Here is a 21,590-nt window from a genome sequence, read left to right as displayed (position 1 = left end):
ACAGAAGTAAAGTCCACATGTTAAAAACTCTGTCTTTTTTTTTCTTTGTTTATACCAGGACCGGCTTTGTCAGCCTCCACAAAGTTAAAATCTGCAAATTTAAGTGATACATTTTTTTGCAATTATCTCATTGAGCTTTAATCCAATATAGCATTAAAATGACATTTGAAAGTACATTTTACAAATTTCTAAAGAGTAGCTGACACAACACAACGCTGAGACTCAAGCTGAGCTATTAAGTGTTATGGACATTTCATTGTATTTTGCACCAGAAGGAATCGTTAATATTACCCTCATGTTAAAGTCATTTTTGGTAGCAGTCGTTTGGTTTTGTGAAAATACAGATATTTTCATCCCCTATGTTCTTCGCCACAACATGGAAAACCTTTGAATTTTAAATTTCAAGATTATTGTTGGCACTATTTTACCAGTCCGGCCCACTGGAGATGAAATTGGGCTGTGTGTCACTCCTGAACTACAATGTGTTTGACACCCCGACCGTAGACCGTCTCATTTTCCCTCTTCTTCCTCTGAAATGTTATTTTCCTTTATTGTGAACAAACAGGTGGTTCCGCATCATTAAGTGGAAGTGGAGTAGTTCGGCATTAATTTCACCTTCAGGAATTGAGCTATAAAAACGGCTATAAAGCCCCTCGGAGCCCCAGTTATGTAAAGTTCTTTGGCCTTGCTGCTCGCATCACTTTCTCAATAAGGCTGTCAGCTGGAGCGAGAGAGAGCTAGTGACAGATACAAAGAAGCAGTTTTCTTCTTAGACACCAGACACAAAAGAGGAAAGAGTTAGAGTCTGAGAAAAAGAGGGATGTGTGTGAGGGAGAGGCCTACAGGGGTGACCCAGCGGCTCTCTGCTGTCTTGCCACAGCCCAGCTCGTGATGACAGATTTATTACACAATAATCGGAGTGTATATCACCCCGCTCGGCTCTGCACGAGCAGCTCCTGTAATTGGCTACCACACCTGGAACCGACTCGCACAGCCTTACACTTGGCTTGAAAGCTTCACGTTAAAAGGATTCGTTTGAAACGCCCTCGACTGGGAGACGGTGATGGAGGACACTCTTGTGTTTTGACGGGAGGCTGCCGTCCTCTCGATAATTTCTTCCAACGTAGATGCGTTTCTCACAAACTAAGATTGTTTTTCCTCTCATTTGTTTTTTTGTTTTTTTCCAAGTTATCATACGATTGAGGTAAGAATCGTACACACCCCTGGCAGCTTTACACCATGAGATTCGACGCTGGGCTGCCAAGATTCCTGCTCTGTCACTGCGGTTGGCTGGACAGAAGTGTGGCCCACTCCTTGGTTTGGTTGCTGCTTGGCCGGTTAGATCTGGTGATCGGCATTCAGGTCACACCCTGCCGTGTCCATCCCGTACAGCACAAAGAGCTGATCAGGGATGCTAGGCAGCAGGCGCGGTTATTCACCCAGCTCCCTGCAATACTGGACAAGCCCGCCCTGCTCCAGACTCGGTGTCTCAGTGTCGCGGTGTTTGCTTGTCTACTGTGCCATGAAATGGAGCGAGGGTGCATGACTGTGCCAGCAGAGCAATGCAAATACACTCCTCCGAGGGGAGAAAAGATCGAGGGAGGGTTAGGGAGTGCTGCTGGGTGAATTAGGCACAGTGCTGGATGTTGCACTCTGGAGGTCACTTTAAAAGAACTCATGTTTTATTTGCTTTGTGCGTGCGTGCATTCATGCGTGTGTTTCAGCTCTTCAAGTTTCTGCTCTATTGCTGTGAGAAAAAAAAAATGGAATCCTCCTTCATAACTAGGCTTCTTTCACTTGATCCCAGTGGGCTGTCTGTATTACTCAGAATTTTTTTTTCTCACCATCAAGTAATATGAATCCCTTTTTATATGTATTTGACGCAAAGTGAGTAAAACAAGTCTTGCTGTTTGAGCAGAATTTTCACAACTTGAAATCAGAAAAATTGTGTTTTGAGTGTTTTGAGTGTCAGAGCCACTAAAAACATACTTTTTCGAAAATGCTCCAACTCCATCTCTGTTTAGAAGGTGAAAACTGCAACTGCTGCGACTGTGCTTGTGCACTGCGGCTTGTAAAGAGGTCCTCTCGAGCGCATGGACAAAAACAACAATGGCTGCCTCCAGAGTTGAATGACTCCAAGTCCAGAGTAAGTTCCAAAGATAAAAATTAAAGTCAGAAAAACACATTTTAAACATCAATTGAAATTTAGAATGCAATAATGGCGGATCACAGTGGTGTAGCAGTGAGCACTCTCCGGAGGCAGCAGTGGCCTGGAGGCTCAAGCAAACTTTGGATCAGAAGTTTGCAAGTTGGATTTCCACAGCTGACAGGTAACCACAGTGGACTCCTGAACAAGACCCTTGATTATTAGTTTACATTATATTAGCAATAACATCCCAGGTTAAAAGTTTGGGATGAAGCCTTTCTTTGTGGAGGGGAAACCAGGTTGTTCGGTTTCTAGCCCCAGTCCAAAAACATGAAGCTGAATGGTGGCTTTAAATCACTCATAAGTGTTAATGTGATTATGTGAGTGTCTGCCTCTCTGTGACGGACTGGCAGCACGCCCTGGGTGTACCCTGCCTTCACCCATGTTCAGCTGGGATCAGCTCCAGTTGGACCAAGCGGTATAGCAGATGGGTTTAAAGCAGTAATGTTTAGTCTGTTTGTTTCCAGGAAAGAAATAAACAGAATTTGCAGCTTTGCAGACTTTTCTCATTCTTAACCTTTTATGCTCCATCTCTTCCATTTGTCTTTCATCAATTACACTGGCGACAGGACGCATTATAAGAAATAATGCTGCTTTAATTCACATTGTTTCCCTGATAAAGGAACAGGCTAGTTTTGCAGACTTGGACACATTCTTCCGTCCACTCTGCTGTAATTGACCAATTACAATCAATACAAATGAATAGAAATGTTTCTTTACAATAAACGACAATAAAAGGCACTAATGTGTCCTTAGTGGCTGTTTTCTAATTATTTACAAAATGTTATTATTAGCCCACTAATCGCATCTGTCAAATGGGAGAAAGAAACCATTCATTCCTCACAATAGGGATTTTACAGCGGTCCGATTGCTATGGTGGCTGCTGGAGATATCCCCTTACTGCTCTCTCTTGTTAGTCTCTGCTCTCAATCCAAATACATCAGGATTCTCAACAACATGTCGATACTCCAGTTCAGAAATTACACTGCTGCTTGAAGATCCCAAAGAAAATAGATTTCTGAGAGAATGCTGTTCTGTTGTTATCCTCATGTTGAACGGTGGCCATGTGTTTGTCTTCATTGATAAAATGTTAATGGCATACATGAATAGAGTTTTTTTTTTGTTTGGCTAAAGATAGGAACGAAAACAAAAGAAGGAGTGTTAAGGAGTAAAAAAGGAGTATTAAGACATCTACTCTTCTATTCCAGCTCCTTTTTATGTGTTCTATACTCCTTTATATGTCTAATAAATACACTATACCATGTATAAGACTACATATTCCAGCGATTCCATTTCCATATAAATACTTTTTTGAAATGACATGCAGCACAGACCCATGATTTCCTCTAGTTTTCATTTGCGTCTCACTAACAGCCACTAATGATAATGATGCTGATGATAATACTGTTTACCATGATTATATTTTCTAATAATTTCCACTTATTTTAACGCAGTTGCTCTCCATCATTCATAATTAATGTGTTACATTAGCACTTGAGAGTTTTCCTGATGTTACTGAATATGGGCGCTATTACACATTAACAGGAACATATTAAGTTTTAATGTTTTATTACATACATCATGTTAAATATTTTAGAGGAGAAAGCTAAAAGCGTATAAAATCCATATCATTAGCAATGTTGCATTAGAGTGAAGATCCTGACGTATTTCTCGCCATGTGAACAACTTTTTTTTTTACTTTCTTTGTAAAGTGCATTAAGAGCAGTGAAGTTATGCCAATAACGACCTCCTCGCCTGCCCATGGGAAGAAACATTAGACAAAGAGCTTTCCGGAAACACTGAGTGGGCTACCCCTGTGTCTCTGTGGGCAGTCAAAAATACAACTGCGCTCTTTTCAGATATTGAATCTGGGTGATGACATGTAGTTGGCAGACCTTCGATCACTTTCCCCGAACTCCCACCAGACCTGATTTTCTTTTCATATGCAGCCACAAATGGAAATCTTTATTAGTCCTGCAATACTTTATTGTTGACGTGTCAGAATCCAAACTGTGAGCTGCTTAGTTGGATTTTTTTTATTTAATCTTCATGTAAATTTTCATTTTTCACTTTTATACAGCATATTTTAGATTTGTTAAGGTTAAATCATAAATATTTCATCATCAATATATGCCAGTCTACAAAAGTAAATATAATAGCCATTTTTATTCCCATCTCAGGTTGACGAATACAAAAAACAAAGAAAAAACTTATTTAAAGAAAACTTGGACATACGAACACAAAGAGCAGATTATCTTCTTTCAGTGGGTGTTTCAGTCACTGGATCCTGATAATTGAACGGAGTATGAAATGTCCGATTTATTGAATTTATACAATTGTAGCCTCTAATTCATTTTATATACAGTATTTATCAAGCTTTCCCCAAACCCTGAAAATATTGTTATTGTGGGTTTAGTTATATTTTCTGTTTACTTCCTCTTGTTACCTTGTTTCTTTTTATATATAATTTCCAACTAATCCTTTTCTCTCGTGTGATTTATTTCTGGATGGATATCCACCACATGCGTTTCATTGGGTCAGCATGGTCTGCCTGTTTTCCAATGATTTTATTTCGAGCTTTAGAGTAGATCTAAAGAGGGGTTTCACTTTGGTCGTATGGGTTTTCAGCCTTATAGCTTCATTTAAAATTCATTCAGAAGTCGTAAAGGGAAAATCCAGATGACATGTCCTTGGTTTTCAATCTTCTTTCCAATATCAAACCCCGTCTCCTGTTTGCTCCCGCTGCTTAGTGTCTTTCGGAAAAGCCAATCAATCTTCAATTTTAGATAGCCGCTTGGCTGGGGATCCTCTGGTCATTGGATGTGTGGCTATCGTTCTTCATCCTCCTGCTGCATTCACATTATTAGTGAAATCATTCCAGCGGTAAAGAGGTTAGCGCTCATGCGATTATGTCTCATCCATGAAGATAAGATGATGGCAGGAACAGTTTTTATGCAAGTGCTTTTGAACTGATTGATTTTGGGGGTTTATAATCGTGAAGTACTTTGGTCCACTGAAGAAATTCCTGGGAGACAATAGTCTATTTGAATTTGTAAATGAGGAGGAAGTGTCACACATCTTGACTGAAATAACAGCCTCTACTTAGTACAGCTGCACAATAGAAATAAGCTTCAGTGGTAGTTAATAAAGACCTTACTGTCACAACATATCAGCATCAACCCTAAATGAACCTAATACCTAAGCTCTATGGAGAGCACCTTCCAAGTCATTTAGTGGTGTGTATTTTCAACATTTTATATATATTTGCTAGTAAGTTATTATGTTAACTGGCAACATGATGATAATTCCGTAATATAATCGATAGTTCACGTCGTCAATTATCCACACCAGTTGGGAAATATGAGTATCATATGAGTACAGCTTCCATTTAACGTCCATTATTGTGCAATCTTGTTTTGTGCTGATTTTCATGCCACAAGTTTGCTTTCTGAAGTGCTCTCACAATTAAAGTGATGTTTTTTCGTAATGCACTTAGTGCAGCCGGTCGAGGTACGAGCCTGTACCACTGACTCCATGTTGCATTTGTTTTCTGGATTGAGTGGAATCATATGTCTTTGTTTTGGTGAGGTCATGTCACACTCTTCTAAAAATATTCAGCATATGGCAGATTGTTAACATATTTAAAGTGTCTGGGTTCGCCACAGTTATTCTAATTAGTGGTAATGTGGAGTATAAAATGTACACAGTAGCTGCCAAAGCCTTACATAATACACTTTGAATATTCCATCCTGTATGAGCAAACATACGCAAGTAATCATAGGCTTTTAAAATATGAAAAGAAAAAAAAAAAGTCACCAGAGCAACATTTTTAGTATCTCTTTCTACTCTGTCCACTTTCTGACAACTCAAACAAACAGTGACAGGTTTGGACACGTGAATGAAATACAGTACACCCTTTGGACAAATTGAGGACGGCATGTAGAAGTACATAATCGAGAAAGTAATGGAAGGTAGAAAAAACTTTTTTTTTGCTCTCGGGAGCTTCTCTTGTTAGTGGCCACATGATCCTTTCGTTCCTTTGGGAGTCGGTGCAACGGGCCGGTGGTTGGGGGAGGAATGTGCTCCCGGCTGGAAAAGGCTCACGGTGCACGGAGAGGTCCTTCCTGCCGCCAGCTCCACTGAGAAATGGACACATTCAGCAGCGGTAACTCAATCCTCCACTCCAGCTGGCCTCTTAGCCTGTAGAGTAGGAGGATTTGATAATGATAACAGTGGATTAATGATTTGCTGTAGATTGGGGAGCCTGACCATGACGAGTTGGACTTTGACTCAAATGTGTTAATTCAGCTGTGGTCGTATCTCATTCATCTAATCCAAGTGGTTGTCACAACGTGGAATAAAGAAGCTACGACTCCAACCTTTCTATACATCTCACAATTTGTTTATTTGCTCTGTGACATTCAGAACGCCGACATTCTAGGAGATGGACCTTGTCCACGGCGACACGGGAAGCCAAGGCTGCAGAAGTGCAGTGGGGCTTTTTGACTGCCTCGCACTGGCTTGTGTCTGCGTTTCACTGCCAGAAAACTCTGGTGTGGTTTTGAGGCAATATATAATGTATCTGGCCTCAGTGGCTCCACCGCACTGTGCAATGGAAAAAGAACGCACTTGTCTCCAAAATGGCTTTGAGATGTAATTGAAGCATAATGCCTCTTATGTGAGCGTCTTGCGGCGGAATGAAGATCTCACTTGACAAATGGGCCAGAGAAAATAAACTGGCATGTCTGAGTCATGAAGTGGAGAGTTGGGCCACCAGGTTTTCAGCCTCCGTCAGTGCGAGTGAAGAAGTTAAAGAAATCCAATCATCTGGGTGCCGACATCCAAGGAATTTCTATGATATCCCCTCTGATTATTTCTACGCCCTTGCCAACATCCTCATACCTGGTATTTATTACCTTTTGGTCCGTCATCAAAGGGGTGATTTTTGCTTACTTTTTTCGAACTGAACAGGCTCATGTCTTGATTTGATGAATAGGTCAATCCCCTCCGCTCCACACCAAACTCTCTAGTATTGAGTTGTGACGATCGTTCAGCCGGCTCCTGCCTGCCAAGGTAAAGTGTTTTGATTATGAGCCTCGGAGCAGCTGAGGAAGCAGTTTGTTCATCTTGAGCTAACTTTTTGATTAATATACTTCTACACACATTTCAGTTTTTCTTTAGGTCTGGTCGTGCTATTTCAGCTCCCCCTATCATTTTTCCACCTATCGGTCTTTGAACTAATTATGTGTGTTAATTGTGATACGGTGAGGACGGATTACAACCGGGTGCACATGGCTTGTTATCATGTATCATCTGTCACCCAATTACAACACCTCTGCTCCGCTTTTGTAACCGCTCTCACTCTGGGGAGGCTCGTTTAGCGAATCATGAAGCTCCGGCGTCTCAAAGAGGAGCGGCAGAGGCTTGTCACTCCGTCAGACACCTCGCGTGCCTCACAAAAAAGATGGGAAGGAAAAACCCGTTCATGTCTCTGTAAGGACTCCTGCGGAGAGGAGCGTGCCTGCCTTTCCTCCCTTCCTTGACCCCTGCTGGACGTCGCTGCGGCCACAGCGAGAGGCTCATGTCACAGCATTAGAATAGGTCACCCAGGTTCATTCCTGCCTTGTTAATCAGTTACAATATCCTCCCACAGAAGCTGTCTCACATTTCTTGTGTTCGTATTGTTAACGAACATCTTTCTGTCTGGCACCGTTGCTGCTTTGCACTCCGCGGCGGAGAGACTCTGGGCTGGCATGCTGATGGTCACCCCAGGTCACCTTCTGTCTAAGCTTCTTTTTGCCAGCAGCTCCCTCACTGTGTGCCTGTATTTGTTGTTTTGGGTGTGGCGCTCTTGCCTAATCCCTGTGTCCACAACACTTTAAGCCGTGGCTGTGGTGGCAATTCTGCCCGATGCTTGAAGCTCGCCCTCTTGACTCCCTGTTCCCGAATGCCACATGACCGCACTCTTGAGGGAAAGTTGTAAGCAAATGCAAAAGTCTCATTTCATTGCAACCTATATTTTCTGCTTACTCCGCAGTGGTAAAGAATAGCTGTGCATCCTCGTCACAGAATCTACTGTGGACGGCCAGAAAAAATATTGTATACCATAAACACCATTTCCAGATGTAGCATTTTTTTATTGAATGTGGCATGGCGGTAAAGTGGTCAGGCAGTGAACTTCAACTGAATCCCCAAATTTTTTTTTACAAATGCATCAAATATAATTCTTTGCTTTGTTGTAATCCGTAAGGAATTGTGTATACTCCTCTAACCTAGCTGTCTTGTTCTCTTCGCAGCCGTGCTATAAAGACCAATCAGGACCTGCTTCCAGAGACGCCTTGGACGAACATCTTCTACGATGACTTTTGGGGCACGCTACTCACGCACAGCGGCAGCCATAAGTCTTACCGACCCCTCTGCACCCTGTCCTTCCGTCTCAACCATGCTGTCGGTGGGCTGGAGCCCTGGGGTTACCACCTGGTGAACGTGGCCCTCCACGGGGCTGTGACAGGACTCTTTACCTCCCTGGCCCGCCTCCTCCTCGGAGGGGGACTATGGAGCCTGCTGGCCGGCCTGCTCTTTGCCTCTCACCCCATCCACACGGAGGCGGTGGCGGGTGTCGTCGGCCGTGCCGATGAAGGCGCCGCCCTGTTTTTCTTGCTGTCCCTGCTCTGTTACATTCGTCACTGCAGGCTGAGGGGCCACGCCGGCTCCTGGCGGCTTGTGGCCTGGTTCCTGGGGAGCCTCGGCTGTGCCGCTTGCAGCATGCTGTGGAAGGAGCTGGGAGTGACCGTGCTGGCTGTATCAGCCCTGTACGACGTCTGCGTTTTCCACAAACTCAAGTTGCGGCAAGTCATCACACTCCTATACAAGGTAAATAGTTTGCTTATGTCCTGTGGAGCTGCTTTTTTTTTTTCACATGTATCTTATGTCCTGCATCTGCTCCACAACTTACAAATCTGGCAAACAGGATTGGAAAAAGACATGTATGTGTGTACAGTATGTGACTGTGTGCTAGTAGTGTGTGCTTTGTTTGCTTTTCATCACAATATGATCTGAAAAACATTTCCCACTGTATTCACAGCTTTGTCATTTTAGTTTTTGTCCCATGTCTGTCTGTGGCACACAATGTGAATAGCTCCTACAAGAAAAAAAAATATATAAATAAATAAATAAAGAAGGCCATTTTTATATTTTCTCCTTGCCTTAGAAGCACTCAGCCTTTAAGAAGCTCTTTTCCCCAACAGCTCTTGTCAGAAGAATTTACAGTTTGCTGCCGAGTCAATGTGACATCAATGACTCTCTACCCATCATAACAAATTCAACAAGACGTGTGCACTAACGTGACACGAGGGCTCGGGCGCAGCCAATGAGAGCCTTGTGCCTGCAAAGAGACAACACTTTAAGAAATGGCATGTGTCAAGGAGAGGTTCTGGTCAGCAGGAATCCAGACAAAAACTTATGTCGCGATGGAGGAAGATCCGAGTAAAAAGGGAGAAAAAAAATCATTTAATTGAAGATCAAACTTATCCTCTCCCTTTTAGTACCGTGAAGCAAAAGAATGAGGGCCTCTGCTGGATCCTTTTCGATGCTGTCGTCTCATGATTTAAGCCTTATCTGACTTCTTGTGTCCTCTGGAGTATGGCCCATCCATTGCTGCAGGCAGACAAGCCTTCTAATGGCTTGTCAGGCATGGCTAGACGAGAGAGGAAACAGGGCCAAAAGGGCCGAGGGAGATGATGCCTCAAAGATGACAGTTTTTCAGCTTTTTGATTGAGAGTCCACAAACCCTGCTGATCCAATTGTCTTTGTGAAGAAGAAAAAAAGAACTGTAGGAGAGTTAGAGTTCTGGCACAGAGCGGGTCCTATAGATTTCTTTCATGGTTTGCCATCGTGGTTGAGTAAATTGGCAAGTGTCTCCAGGGGCAGATGTGTTCTGCTACTGCACACCACATACAGTGTGGCCTGTGAATTATACTGCACCGTGCCCTGTTTCACATGTTGCCAATAGTTTTCGCCCTGGCAGTTTGTAACTTTCGGGTAAAACCTTTTCTTGCTCTTACTGGTGAATAAAGAATACATAAGCCATTAATAAAAGGTCCTTGCCCTGACACCTTACTTTATTGAAATTGCCAAAGACTTGTCAACTTTGGAAATACAACAATAAGATAAATGCTATCAAAGCAATGAGAAAACGATCCAAAATACATTTTAGGAAATGTGTAGCTGTTGCTCCCTTCACAAATGATGGTGTAATGTGGGGAGGCTTAAGCCTTCAGTGGAGAAGAGAAGGTATACAGCTTTGCCTGAAGTGCTAAATCATGTAATGTAGTGATAAAAAATTCATATCTACTCTGCAACAGAGATGGAGACAGTGTGTGGCTGCTAAAATGGGTGTGGTGTGCACTTAGTCTCTCTTTTTACCAGTCTGTTCTGTGTATTTATGTTGAGAGAACAGAGAGAGAACTAGAGACTTAGATAAACATTGCAGATTTCCACTTTTTAATTTTACTTTGGATTTAAAGCTGACTGTCTAAAGGGATCAGCCACACGCTGGTATATCAGTGAGCGCTCCCTCCATTCAGTATCTAATATTCCACTGTTAAATCTCCATCGTCTTCCTGGGCATGCATTTTCTCTGGGTTCTCCAGTTTCCTCCCACAGTCTAAAAAAATGCATTTGAGGTTAATTGGTGATTCCAAATTGCCTGTAAGTGTGATTGTCTGTCCATGTTTGAGCTGTGATCAGCTTCAGCTCCTCATAAAGGAACAAGAATGCAGAAAAATGGACTTTATCTTTTTTTTTTTAACTGTTTTAAAAGATATATACAACCAGTTATCATTCAAACTGTTTTAAAAAGCAAATTGCAATAATCTTTGCATTCAAAATCATCAGTTTTTTTACTTTGTGTATCCATAAATCTTGCGTGTTTGAAATTCCCAGGCCTCTTTGGGTGTTCAAGAGAAACCAAAGATTTCCATTCAGTTGACAACAACAGGGAACGAGCTAAAACTTTAACGATGTTGAGCTGCGTCATCACAAAATACTTCATTTTATCTATTTTATTACATATTGCAAAGTTGAATTGTTCTGTATAGTACATTTGTCTATTCGTACAGGCTTCTATCTGTTTAATACCTTTTCTTTTTGAGTTAATCATGAATATAATCACTAATCTCGCACTAACCATGAATGTAAATCCAAATTTTAATTGGATGATGGTTTGGACCCGGACTCGAATCCCGATTATTGCAGGCAACACATCTGGAGTAAAAAAAAAACTAACAAAGTCTGCATGTTGTGAGTTGCAGATATATGAAAGTGAACAGACAAAAACATACTGTACAGTTTGATGATGTCAAGCAGAGACATCATTCAGAGAGTTGAATATTTGAAAAACAGACAGTGTGATTAAACAAGCTATTGCATCAGACGGTCTAGATTTATTATATTATGGCTGTAGAATCATCATAAAAATGTGCTTCTGCCCCTTTTTCCCAAGGAACTTCAATGTTCAGTGTCATTTATTCACTTTTAGCACATCTTTTACTGTGTAAGTTACAAATCCATATCGTATCTGTGATAAAGGAGGTTAACTCTTAGATAATGACTAATGTATGGTTGCTGTTTGTGTATTGTAGCTGAGGAATATGTAACACACAACTTAAATGGCATCAACAAATGATTTAAATTAATTTACTGTCGCGCAGCAGAAACATTAAAGCTCCAGTGCACTCGCAGTAAGTTATTTTGGCTGGAAGAGACAGAATAAATGCACTTTGCGGGCAGTCGGGCCTCAGTTTAGGGAGACGACTATAAAACAGCATATTTTTCTGGAAGTGAGTTTGCAATGCATGACTTGATTTTCCTACCGTGCAACTTTGACAACTGTCATTATGGTAACATGTTATTTAGCCACGCCACAGACAACATAAAAGTGGGCAGACTGAGAGCTGTCTTCATCACATCAGTCACGTTAACTCGGATGGATTTTTTATTTTTTTTTTAATTCTCGTGAGATTTATCATAATAGAGCTCTTCCACGGTCTTGAGTACATATGCGACCCAATCTGTTACCCACATGGCGAACGGTCCACTACTGCAGCATGTGCATTTTGTCTCCATTCGCCTCTGTGGAGCGGCGCCGTCACTTTGAGTGATGGTGGGGAAGCGGGAGTTATTCCTGGGGCTCAAGCTGGGACTTCAGTCGCTCATAAGAACATTAAATTACATAAAGTGTTCTGGGTGACCACAGGAAAAACAAATACAGCCCCTCCCCTCGAATACACGCTTGAGATCTATCAGGTGCTGAAAAGTAAACTGTCAGCTTCCCACAGCGGCATTGTAACAGTGATATTCTGCGATAACGGGGCATGAAGACGGAACTGTCACCGTGTCCCTGCTTTCTCCTTGTTTGAGTACATAAAATTCATCAGTCACTGCGACGAGAAGAGGGCTTGTTGCATGACTGACAGGGCCGTAATGGGCCGGCACTACTTTTTATCACCCAGACGTCCACTCAGCTGAAGTCATTTGACATTTAATGTTGGAAATTGCAAAATGGGCCTGCTTATCTGATTGTGGCACACACTCAATTACATTAGAGTTTTATATCTGCTGCAAATCTCCCGTTGTGTCATTATGGCTGCTGTGCGGCTGGTTTTAAGGGTGTGGGCCGTCGAGACTGAGAGCTCCAATCTATTTCCATGTAGGCTCATAACTCAGGTCATCAAGACTTTAACGGCAGACTCTCTGAATGCAAATCAGAGTGAAAAGGTAATGCACGGGCATTATCTTGACAGGTGATTCATTTGTTGGAAATTTGCATAACAGACATTGGAAATAGGACCATCGAGTGCTGCGAATAACCGTGTGTAGAAACGAACAATATATTTGGAGTCCTCAGATTGTTGCGATATTTAATAATCGTACAGAGATATTTGTATTTAGATATGTTGATTTGACTTGCTGGCAGCAAAGGTGTAGTGTCTTTATTTCAGGCTGCGGAGGAAATTATCGGTCTTTTTTTTGTTGTTGTTTAGCAGTGCAGTAACTTCTTAGATTGAGAGAAATTGAAAATTGAGGAAACCAGTTGCTGGATTGTGTTTGTCCTCCTCTGAAATGTATTAAAAACTCTCATTAATAATTCATTGAAACTTTGGTTTTGCATACAAATGCTATGTGAGTGTTTCAAATCGGAAGTTATTCATTTCAAATTTTCCTGAATTAATTCAAATTTATTGAGAGTTGTGGCTAATTAGTGTTTTGATATTTTAGATCATTTCGATTTTCGGGACTTATAATGAGAATTAAGTGTACTAAATCCACATTATATGGTATTTTCACTATTTGAATTAATTCATGGGAAACATTTAGAAGCATCTGCATATCCACCATGGTAACTTACGCCAACATGGTATGTTCCTCATTCTGCACAGGAACAATTTCTTGTAGCTTACATTTGTCTTAAGTTGCAGTTTAACTTTTGCCGCCTCCTTTTCATTCAGCGGCCGTCAACACCACCTTCCTTTTCTGTCCAAGTCATTAGTGCTGAAGTGTTGAACCCACCGTCACTTTTGGTGTTGATAACTGTAGCTGTCGTTAGCCTTTAGCTTCCAGTGTGATCTAATTACTCCTTTCCAAGATGTGTACTGTCTTTAAAAGTAAAAAAAAAAATAATACGTCTGTCATTAAATTGTTTACACAAGCTGACCTTTGCAGAGCTGTTATTCTGGAGTTGCTTCGTGCCTGATTAAAGCCTTCGCAGTGTGTTGCTGGCAATGACTTTATAGCATTCAAATGTAACACAGTTGGCAAATGTGCATAAATGCGGTAACCACAATTTATGTGGAAAAATTTTGCTTTTTATGAGACTATTTCCTGCACAGTGATAGTTAAGAGGCTTATTTATAAAAACAGATACTGAGCCATAATTGGAGCTCCTATTCACTTGAGGAAAAGATAATTTTCTTTATGTTAAGAGGGAATGTTTATTGCATAGAGTAATGAAATAATTCATGTGTGATGAGGACATTCTGGTCCTTGTTTGCTAGTTGATCAGTGAAACGAATGGCAGTTGAGATCAGTGAAACTGGCCCGAAGGCGAGCTCTCACAATGGAGGAAACCAGACTTGCTCGGCCATATAATCATCCGTAAACATCAGTGCGACTGTTCCATTTATGTATCGCTTCATATTTATTCATACTTCAGAGGGCCCATTGTTCTTGTTTGAACTATCATGTCCACATAATTCTACACTGCGTCCCCACAAAACCAAAAGGAGGAAGTTGGTGTTTTTCCTCACACTGCAGAGAAAGAAAAGCACCGAGTGTTGGTGTGGCGGCACGGTGTGACCTCAAGTCCCGGGGGGATGACACTCATGAACACGACCATGAACCACAACCGTCCTCTGAAATGTGATGCTCACAAAGTGTGAGCTGGATGAAGAGAAATCATCCTGGTGATGTCAATGCTGCACCTCCGTCGCTCGGTCCAGAGCTACCGGGGGGCTCAGGAGCATCTTCAGAGGAAATTGGAGACGTTCTCCTTTCGTCCACATCCGATGACATAAACTCTTGAAAAATGATTTACAAAAATCTGGGAGGAGATCCAGCTGGCCCTTTCCTGAATGTCAGAGTTACACACTTTATCTTTTCACGCCTCCCCTATTCTGTTCACACCTCAGCTATTAGTGCAAGGTCGCTGCTGAAGGCATGTGTGTATGTGTTTGGCAGGGGGGAGGGGTGGGCAGAGCTCTCAAGAGTTTACCTGGGTGCAGAGCTCAGGTGTGAGTGAGGCCTGACCTCGAAGGTGTCAGAGATGGAGGGATGTTGAAGGGCACATGTGTGATCTCTCCAACCCTGTGTACACAACGCATGTTTACACGCTGTGTGTGTGTGTGTGTGTGTGTGTGTGTGTGTGTGTGTGTGTGTGTGTGTGTGTGTGTGTGTGTGTGTGTGTGTGTGTGTGTGTGTGTGTGTGTGTGTGTGTGTGTGTGTGTGTGTGTGTGTGTGTGTAAGAGCCGTGGGGCCTGCATATAAATTAGGAAATCCATACATCCCCTTGCTGCGTGTCAGATGAGGTAAAGGGAAACACAACATGCTCCATACATTCTTACCTGGGGCTCCACAGATGCTCCTACATGCTCTAATGGCTCCTGTCAGTGAGTGATGGATTGGGCCTGGTGGGCTCAGCCGATGCCCCCTGCCCTCACCCACCTGCCTCCCACTTGGGGATTCACACTGCTGCGTTTAGTCTGGAGATGTGTGCGTATTGTAAACATGTTATCAGGAAAACAAAAGGATGATACAGATCAAAAGTAGTGGAGCGGTAATTTGCAGGATTAGATTTAGATTTCGGCTTGAGTCAGAATTAATTCGATTTTCAAAGACCAGGGGTGTAAAAGACATTTTAGTTCAGGAGCCACATGCAGCCTGATTTCATCTTGAGTGGACCGGACTGGCAAAATATTGTCATAATAACCTATAATTTGAAACTTTAAAGATTTTCTTTGTTGTGGCGCAGAGTATACATGATGGAAATTCCTATATTTTCACAAAACCAATCAAGCACCACAGACAAGGAATATAGTCTCAACATAAAGCCAATTTTATTAAACCTTCTTGTGCAAAATACAGTGAAATGTCCGAACAAATGTTTCCTATCACTGTTACATTATGCATGTTTTTAACAAACTCTCCCTGACAGCATGGCTTCGAGGCTTGTTTGCAAACAACATCTCTCAATATCTCAGTTCAAGTCTGTGCTGTGTTTTGTCTGCTTCTGTAAAGAAATTTTTAAAAATGAAAAAAACATAAAATTATTAGAAATTTTTACAATTTGCTTGGTAGATTTGTCAGATTGGAGCCTCTTACAGGCCACTTTTGGCCCATGGACCTTATGTTTGACACTCCTGTCATAGATGAATATAATAAATATGACTGTACAGCCATCACCTTATTACCTTAATTTGGCACAATGTGTTTAAACTAAAAACCATGCAAGCATTATGTAGTAATAATTTAATGTACAATATAAAAACTTTGCAGTATACCAAATTACCGGAATATATTTTAGGAATGTGAAAGAAATCAGTATGTACCGGACCAGTGTACTTCAATACTTCAACCTCTGTATCCTAAAATGAGTGTTTTGGTTTTTTTCCTCACCCATTTAAAACCTTTTTGAAACAAGGTTTTGGTGCCATTCAATTTGTGTATATTTACATATTCCAGGTCAAATGTTTTCAGATTGAGGGGGCCACATAAATCCCGACTTGATCTCCTTTTCTGGACCAGTTAAAACACAAAAATACCGATCAATAAATCACTGGAAATAATATAACATTGAATGTTTTCCCTTTGCTTGCTGTCCAGATGAATATGAACACATGAAAGATTTTGTGAAAATTTGAAATTCCCAAAGAAAAATAAGTACGTGTCAATTTTTTCACGATGCTTCTTGGTGCAAAATGTAGTGAAATGTCAAAATAGCCTGTCTATTTCAATTTTGTTGCAACTGAAAAATGCAGCAAATAACTCAACTTTTTTCAAAGGCTGATAATAAGTTTACACTCGGCAAGGTCATCCCACGGACTATACAGTATCTCTCTCTCTGACAACTTAGATGAACAAGCACCATCCAAAACTTTGTTATTAGGCCATTTTTTTAATCGTATTGTGCTGCAGGATTTAACTTTATTCCTTTAATTATCCAGCAAAATACACATATGGGATATAGAGTAATATGCTAATAGGTTTCTTTAGAAGTGCTGGGAGGCCGATTTTGTTTACTTTAACATGAGTTTGCTCCTTCATTACCAGTGTTTTTGCTAAAACCAACAGCGTGCTGCCTTCATCTTTGCTCTTTAAATATGGAAATCCAAACATTTCACTCATGTTGAAGAAAATTACTATTTTTTCTTTTTTTTTTTTTTAGCTTTAAAAGAGCAAAAATAAAATCTTCTTGCACACAACTATGCAAAATAGAGACATTGAACATGATTGAACGGGTCTTTCGAGCCGCGGATGTCTTCACTTCGGGGTAAAATGAGGGCGAGTGCAGCCACAGTGATACAAAGCGACTTGGGCTGGGTTTGCTTCAGCATACCGTTCATCAGACATAAGTGAACCTGACAGGCATGTTGCCAGCAACAGCCAGCACAGTGGCCCTGACATTGCCTGCTGTGAGAGGATGGAAACCCACAGAAAGAATGAAAAAAAAAAAAAAAAAGAAATCCCAGAGACAAAGCCTCGTGTTCGGTAGAACAACAGATGTAAAATACTGCATGGGACTTGAAATGTTCCTCATTGTCCTTTGTCTCTCCCCTCGCTGAGAGTGATTTGTTCTTTTTATAGCCGGTGTGTGTGGGAATCGATAGTGGCGTGTTATGTAAGCCTTCAGTTCTGAAAAAGGAATGTCCCACACAGCACCGATGTCCCTCGGCTTCCCTCCTGTTCGTGCATCAGACGTCTTCATGGATATGTGAACCGGCTGGTCGGTTTGTCTGTTTTCCCATAATCATCAAGCTTTCAGAAGTGACAATGATTAACCAAAGAACTGCAGACTCCTATCAGTGAATTCAACCAAGACTTTCAGGGTCGTTGTTTATGTGTTTACAACCTTAAAATCAAACAGACTTTTTGTGACCGTGTGAACTTTTTTTATTGGCATATAGTGACAATTTGAGTGTGTACATCAACTTCAATAATCAGTCACAGCGTATCGGCCTGAACAAAAAGAACACAAAAACAAGAACACACACAGATATGATCTAAAGTTGGCAGAGTCAAAGTCCAGTCGGTGTGGTATCCTGTCATCCATTCATTTTATTTCCGATGTGAGACAAATACATCCCTCTTTTATTCCACATCAGCTGTTATTCTCTCCCTCCTGCATTTCATGCATCCCACTCGAAAGTGCTTTGCTATTTTGAGCGCAACCTTTTATGAAATATAGTTAAGAACTATACCAGACGTGGAATATATTTATTCCCAAAATAGATTCATGGTCAGTCAGCAAACATTGATGGGACTCCTTCAAGACTGTGGGATTATTAGATAGATGAAAATTTTTACATACAACAAATCAGTTTAGTACATCATTTGTACCTCAAAACCTGAAATCATAGCCTTGAGGGAGAAAAAAAAAATCATTAATCTTACATTTGGAGCAGTTAGTAGTGTGTGTCATGGGACAACCCCAAGGTTGGAGGTTCGATCCCCAATCTTTTCCTGTTCTTGTGTCCTTTGGCCCCAATAATCGGATATCCAGTGACATTCTGCCATAATTTAAACCATTCAGACATTAAATTGGCAACTTCTCATTGCACACAAGCAAGAGAGAGGAAGACAAATTAGAGGCCATTGGTATTTTCCAATTTTCTCATCCGGTCCTATGGTATTCATGTAGTCGCTGCAGGCGGAGAGGAGTAATCTATTACCTGGATAGGCCCCTCCAGAAATCCCCCAATGTGCATGTTGCTACAAAGAGCTGCTGCATCTCGTAGCAGAGGTCCTATCATCACCGTGGGCTTTAACAACAAAGAGGGGAGAGAAATGGAGAGAACCCGGTTTTGTGTGTGTGTGTGTGTGTGTGTGTGTGTGTGTGTGTGTGTGTGTGTGTGTGTGTGTGTGTGTGTGTGTGTGTGTGTGTGTGTGTGTGTGTGTGTGTGTGTGTGTGTGTGTGTGTGTGTGTGTGTGTGTGTGTGTGTGTGTACAGGCTAGACGGAGGAGAAATCTACAAGGGGGGATGGGGGTAAAGTAATGGATGTGGCAGCCGAGGGACAGAAAGGGAGAAAGAGAGTGCCGGAGATATTTTCAGCCTTCAGTGTGAAGTGCTGCTGTTGGATGGCCTGTCGCCGCCTATGAGCCACCGAAGGCTCGACGCGAGATTACACTGACAAAAACAGGAAACACCCTCATACGGTGGTATATAATGAACTCTGGATGTCAATCAGTCATCGTGGGTTCTCCCTGTACGTCTGCAGAATATTTCCTCTCTTTACCTGTGCGTACATTCATCTAAAAGCTAATATATTCTAAAGATGTTGAGATGTTGGAATCTGCAGTATAGATATATACAACACTACATAAAAATAAAAAAAATGCATATTGACATTTTTTAATGGTTTAATTGAGAGATTCTGCATTACAGCTTATTATACTGAGATTTTTGCAATTCCAACATAGTAACAAATATACGCTTTTAAATAAGGTGACATGGCTTAAATTCTGCATCATTATTTTCTAGATTCAATAAAATGGAAACTTCAGCTGATGTTAAACCTGATTTACTATGACGTCTTTTCTGCCTGATGCCATGTGGTATCGTTTTGGTTGAATCCCAGATTGCCAATGTTTTTGACAACTGTTGCTTCTGAGATCAGGGAGGTCAGTTTTTGGATTGATTCTCAGGGTATACTATCAATACTTATATTGCTACTTTCAACACTAAAGTTAAGAGTTATTACACTATTTAGATGTGATTACTGATACTCAGGCTATAGATACTGGCAATGCCACTCAAATACTAGAACTCAAGATAGTCATGTCAGATGGTGAGATGTGACGATCAGATGACGACTGACCAACAACATAATCAACATAATCAACATAATCAAGATTACTTTTTTGTAAATGTATAATATTAAGGAAACACACTATGATTTTACTCGGTATCAGTTAGGAAAGGAGACCATTGGTGTCACATATGAACAATGAAAGATCATTTCAGAATTCAAACTGTGCACATCTTTGGTAACTTTGAGTTTCTGGACTGTTCAAAATTACATAGTTGTATTGCAGCTTATCTGTTAAGCTGTAAGTTGTACACAGATTGTATTCACAAATTATTTCTCAATAGCCAGCTCAGAACCACTTTAAAGACTATCCCTCGCAGTCTGTCTTCCCTGTAAATGTCTGTGAAGCAAAAAATAAAACAACACAGATTTTCTTTTTAAGTCAACGGTACGCACTGCAGAAACACTTCTCTGACCTCATGTGCCGTTGACTGTTGCGTGCCAACAATCTGTTGCAGGTTTTTTGGTTTTTTTCTGTTGCTGAAAGATGCTTGGAAAGTGCAACAAAAAATGACAACCCTGGTTGTGCATCAAGGGAGCGTGCGCACAAGAGACGAGATGATATAAAGACATCGCAAGTGACGACAGATGTCGCAGGAGGACTGTGGTAGGAAGTCAGACTCTGGAGTTTTGAAGAAGTTGATTTTACACAGAAACACCAGACTGAAGTTAAGGTGTTTTGTCACTGTGACTGACTTTTTCTAACCCGATACAGGAATGTAATAATCTGTCTTTGCTGTCAGAATGACACAAAGAATTGGAAGGAGATGAGCCAAAACTATTTCGCTCTCTTATTTCTTTCACGGACACACTAAGAACTAAGAAATGATGTTCTTTATTCCACTTTTAGAAATGTGTTTATATCCCAAGATACCAGCAAGACATTTACTTTGAAATACATAAAAAAATCTACAAATGGAAGAATATTGATATATTTCATCTATTGATAGAAATAATCAATGCCAAAATTTACTAATGCAAAAAGAAAAAATGTTTCAGTGTAAAAATAATGAAATAATAAATTAAAGAATAAAAACATCTAATCTACAGCCCTAGTAAATAGTTCCTCAGCACACAGCAGCAACATTTGCCTCCAGAGTATCATGTCTCCCCGTCCATATTCTCCTGGGACTTTGTATTTTTATAATCGAGAGTCCAACATTGTAATCAACATAACTCGCTCTAGTCAAGGACGAGAATGAAGGCCAACAGATAAGAAACAGTCTTAATGAGGTTTCAGAATCACGATTTGGCCACAAACGTACAGTATTGATGGTTTTTCTCAGTCTAAGTGTAATTTTTGTCCTCTCAGATCCCACGCAATTACAGCTGGACTTTAACTTTGGTGCTTTATAAACACGAAGGCAGTGCTGTTGATGTGTGTACTGAATTTGCCGTTGTGATTAAGTACATGTTGGGATTGCTAATGAAGCCATGTGGACCTCTTTAGCTGTTCTACCCTCGTTTTTTGCTCTGACGGTGCTCCGTAATTGTTCTCCATTTGTTGTTATTTAGTTGCCGAGTTGCAGTTTAGGCCCTTAAACGTTCACTCAACCATGTGGACTAATGGACTCTGGCCTACGCCCAGTTATAATTCCTCTACTGTCACACATTGGAATGATTATCGCAGCGGTGAAGCAAATGCACACGAGACAATCTCCCAGTCGTAAACATGGACACATAGATTGGGGAAATTATCTCCAATCCACACTGGGATCCGTGAAAGGAAATTCCCACCGCACTTCGACTCAACATGATTAAATCATTCCGTTCTTTTTTTTTTCAAACCTTGTTTCTGTGAACCG

General features: G+C 41.1%; 1 protein-coding gene across 1 annotated transcript in view; it reads left to right on the top strand.

The window, feature by feature from the left end:
* tmtc2b (transmembrane O-mannosyltransferase targeting cadherins 2b) overlaps positions 1-21,590 on the top strand; it is a 104,949-nt gene that overhangs the window by 35,248 nt on the left and 48,111 nt on the right. The window contains exon 2 of the mRNA XM_080475957.1: positions 8,503-9,079. Coding sequence (XP_080332083.1) covers positions 8,503-9,079 — 577 coding nt within the window. The remainder of the gene's footprint in view (positions 1-8,502; positions 9,080-21,590) is intronic.

This window comes from Lipophrys pholis (genome assembly GCF_963383615.2).
Source record: "Lipophrys pholis genome assembly, chromosome: 11".
NCBI classification, from domain to species: Eukaryota; Metazoa; Chordata; class Actinopteri; order Blenniiformes; family Blenniidae; genus Lipophrys; species Lipophrys pholis.
This window is presented reverse-complemented; position numbering and strand designations above follow the sequence as displayed.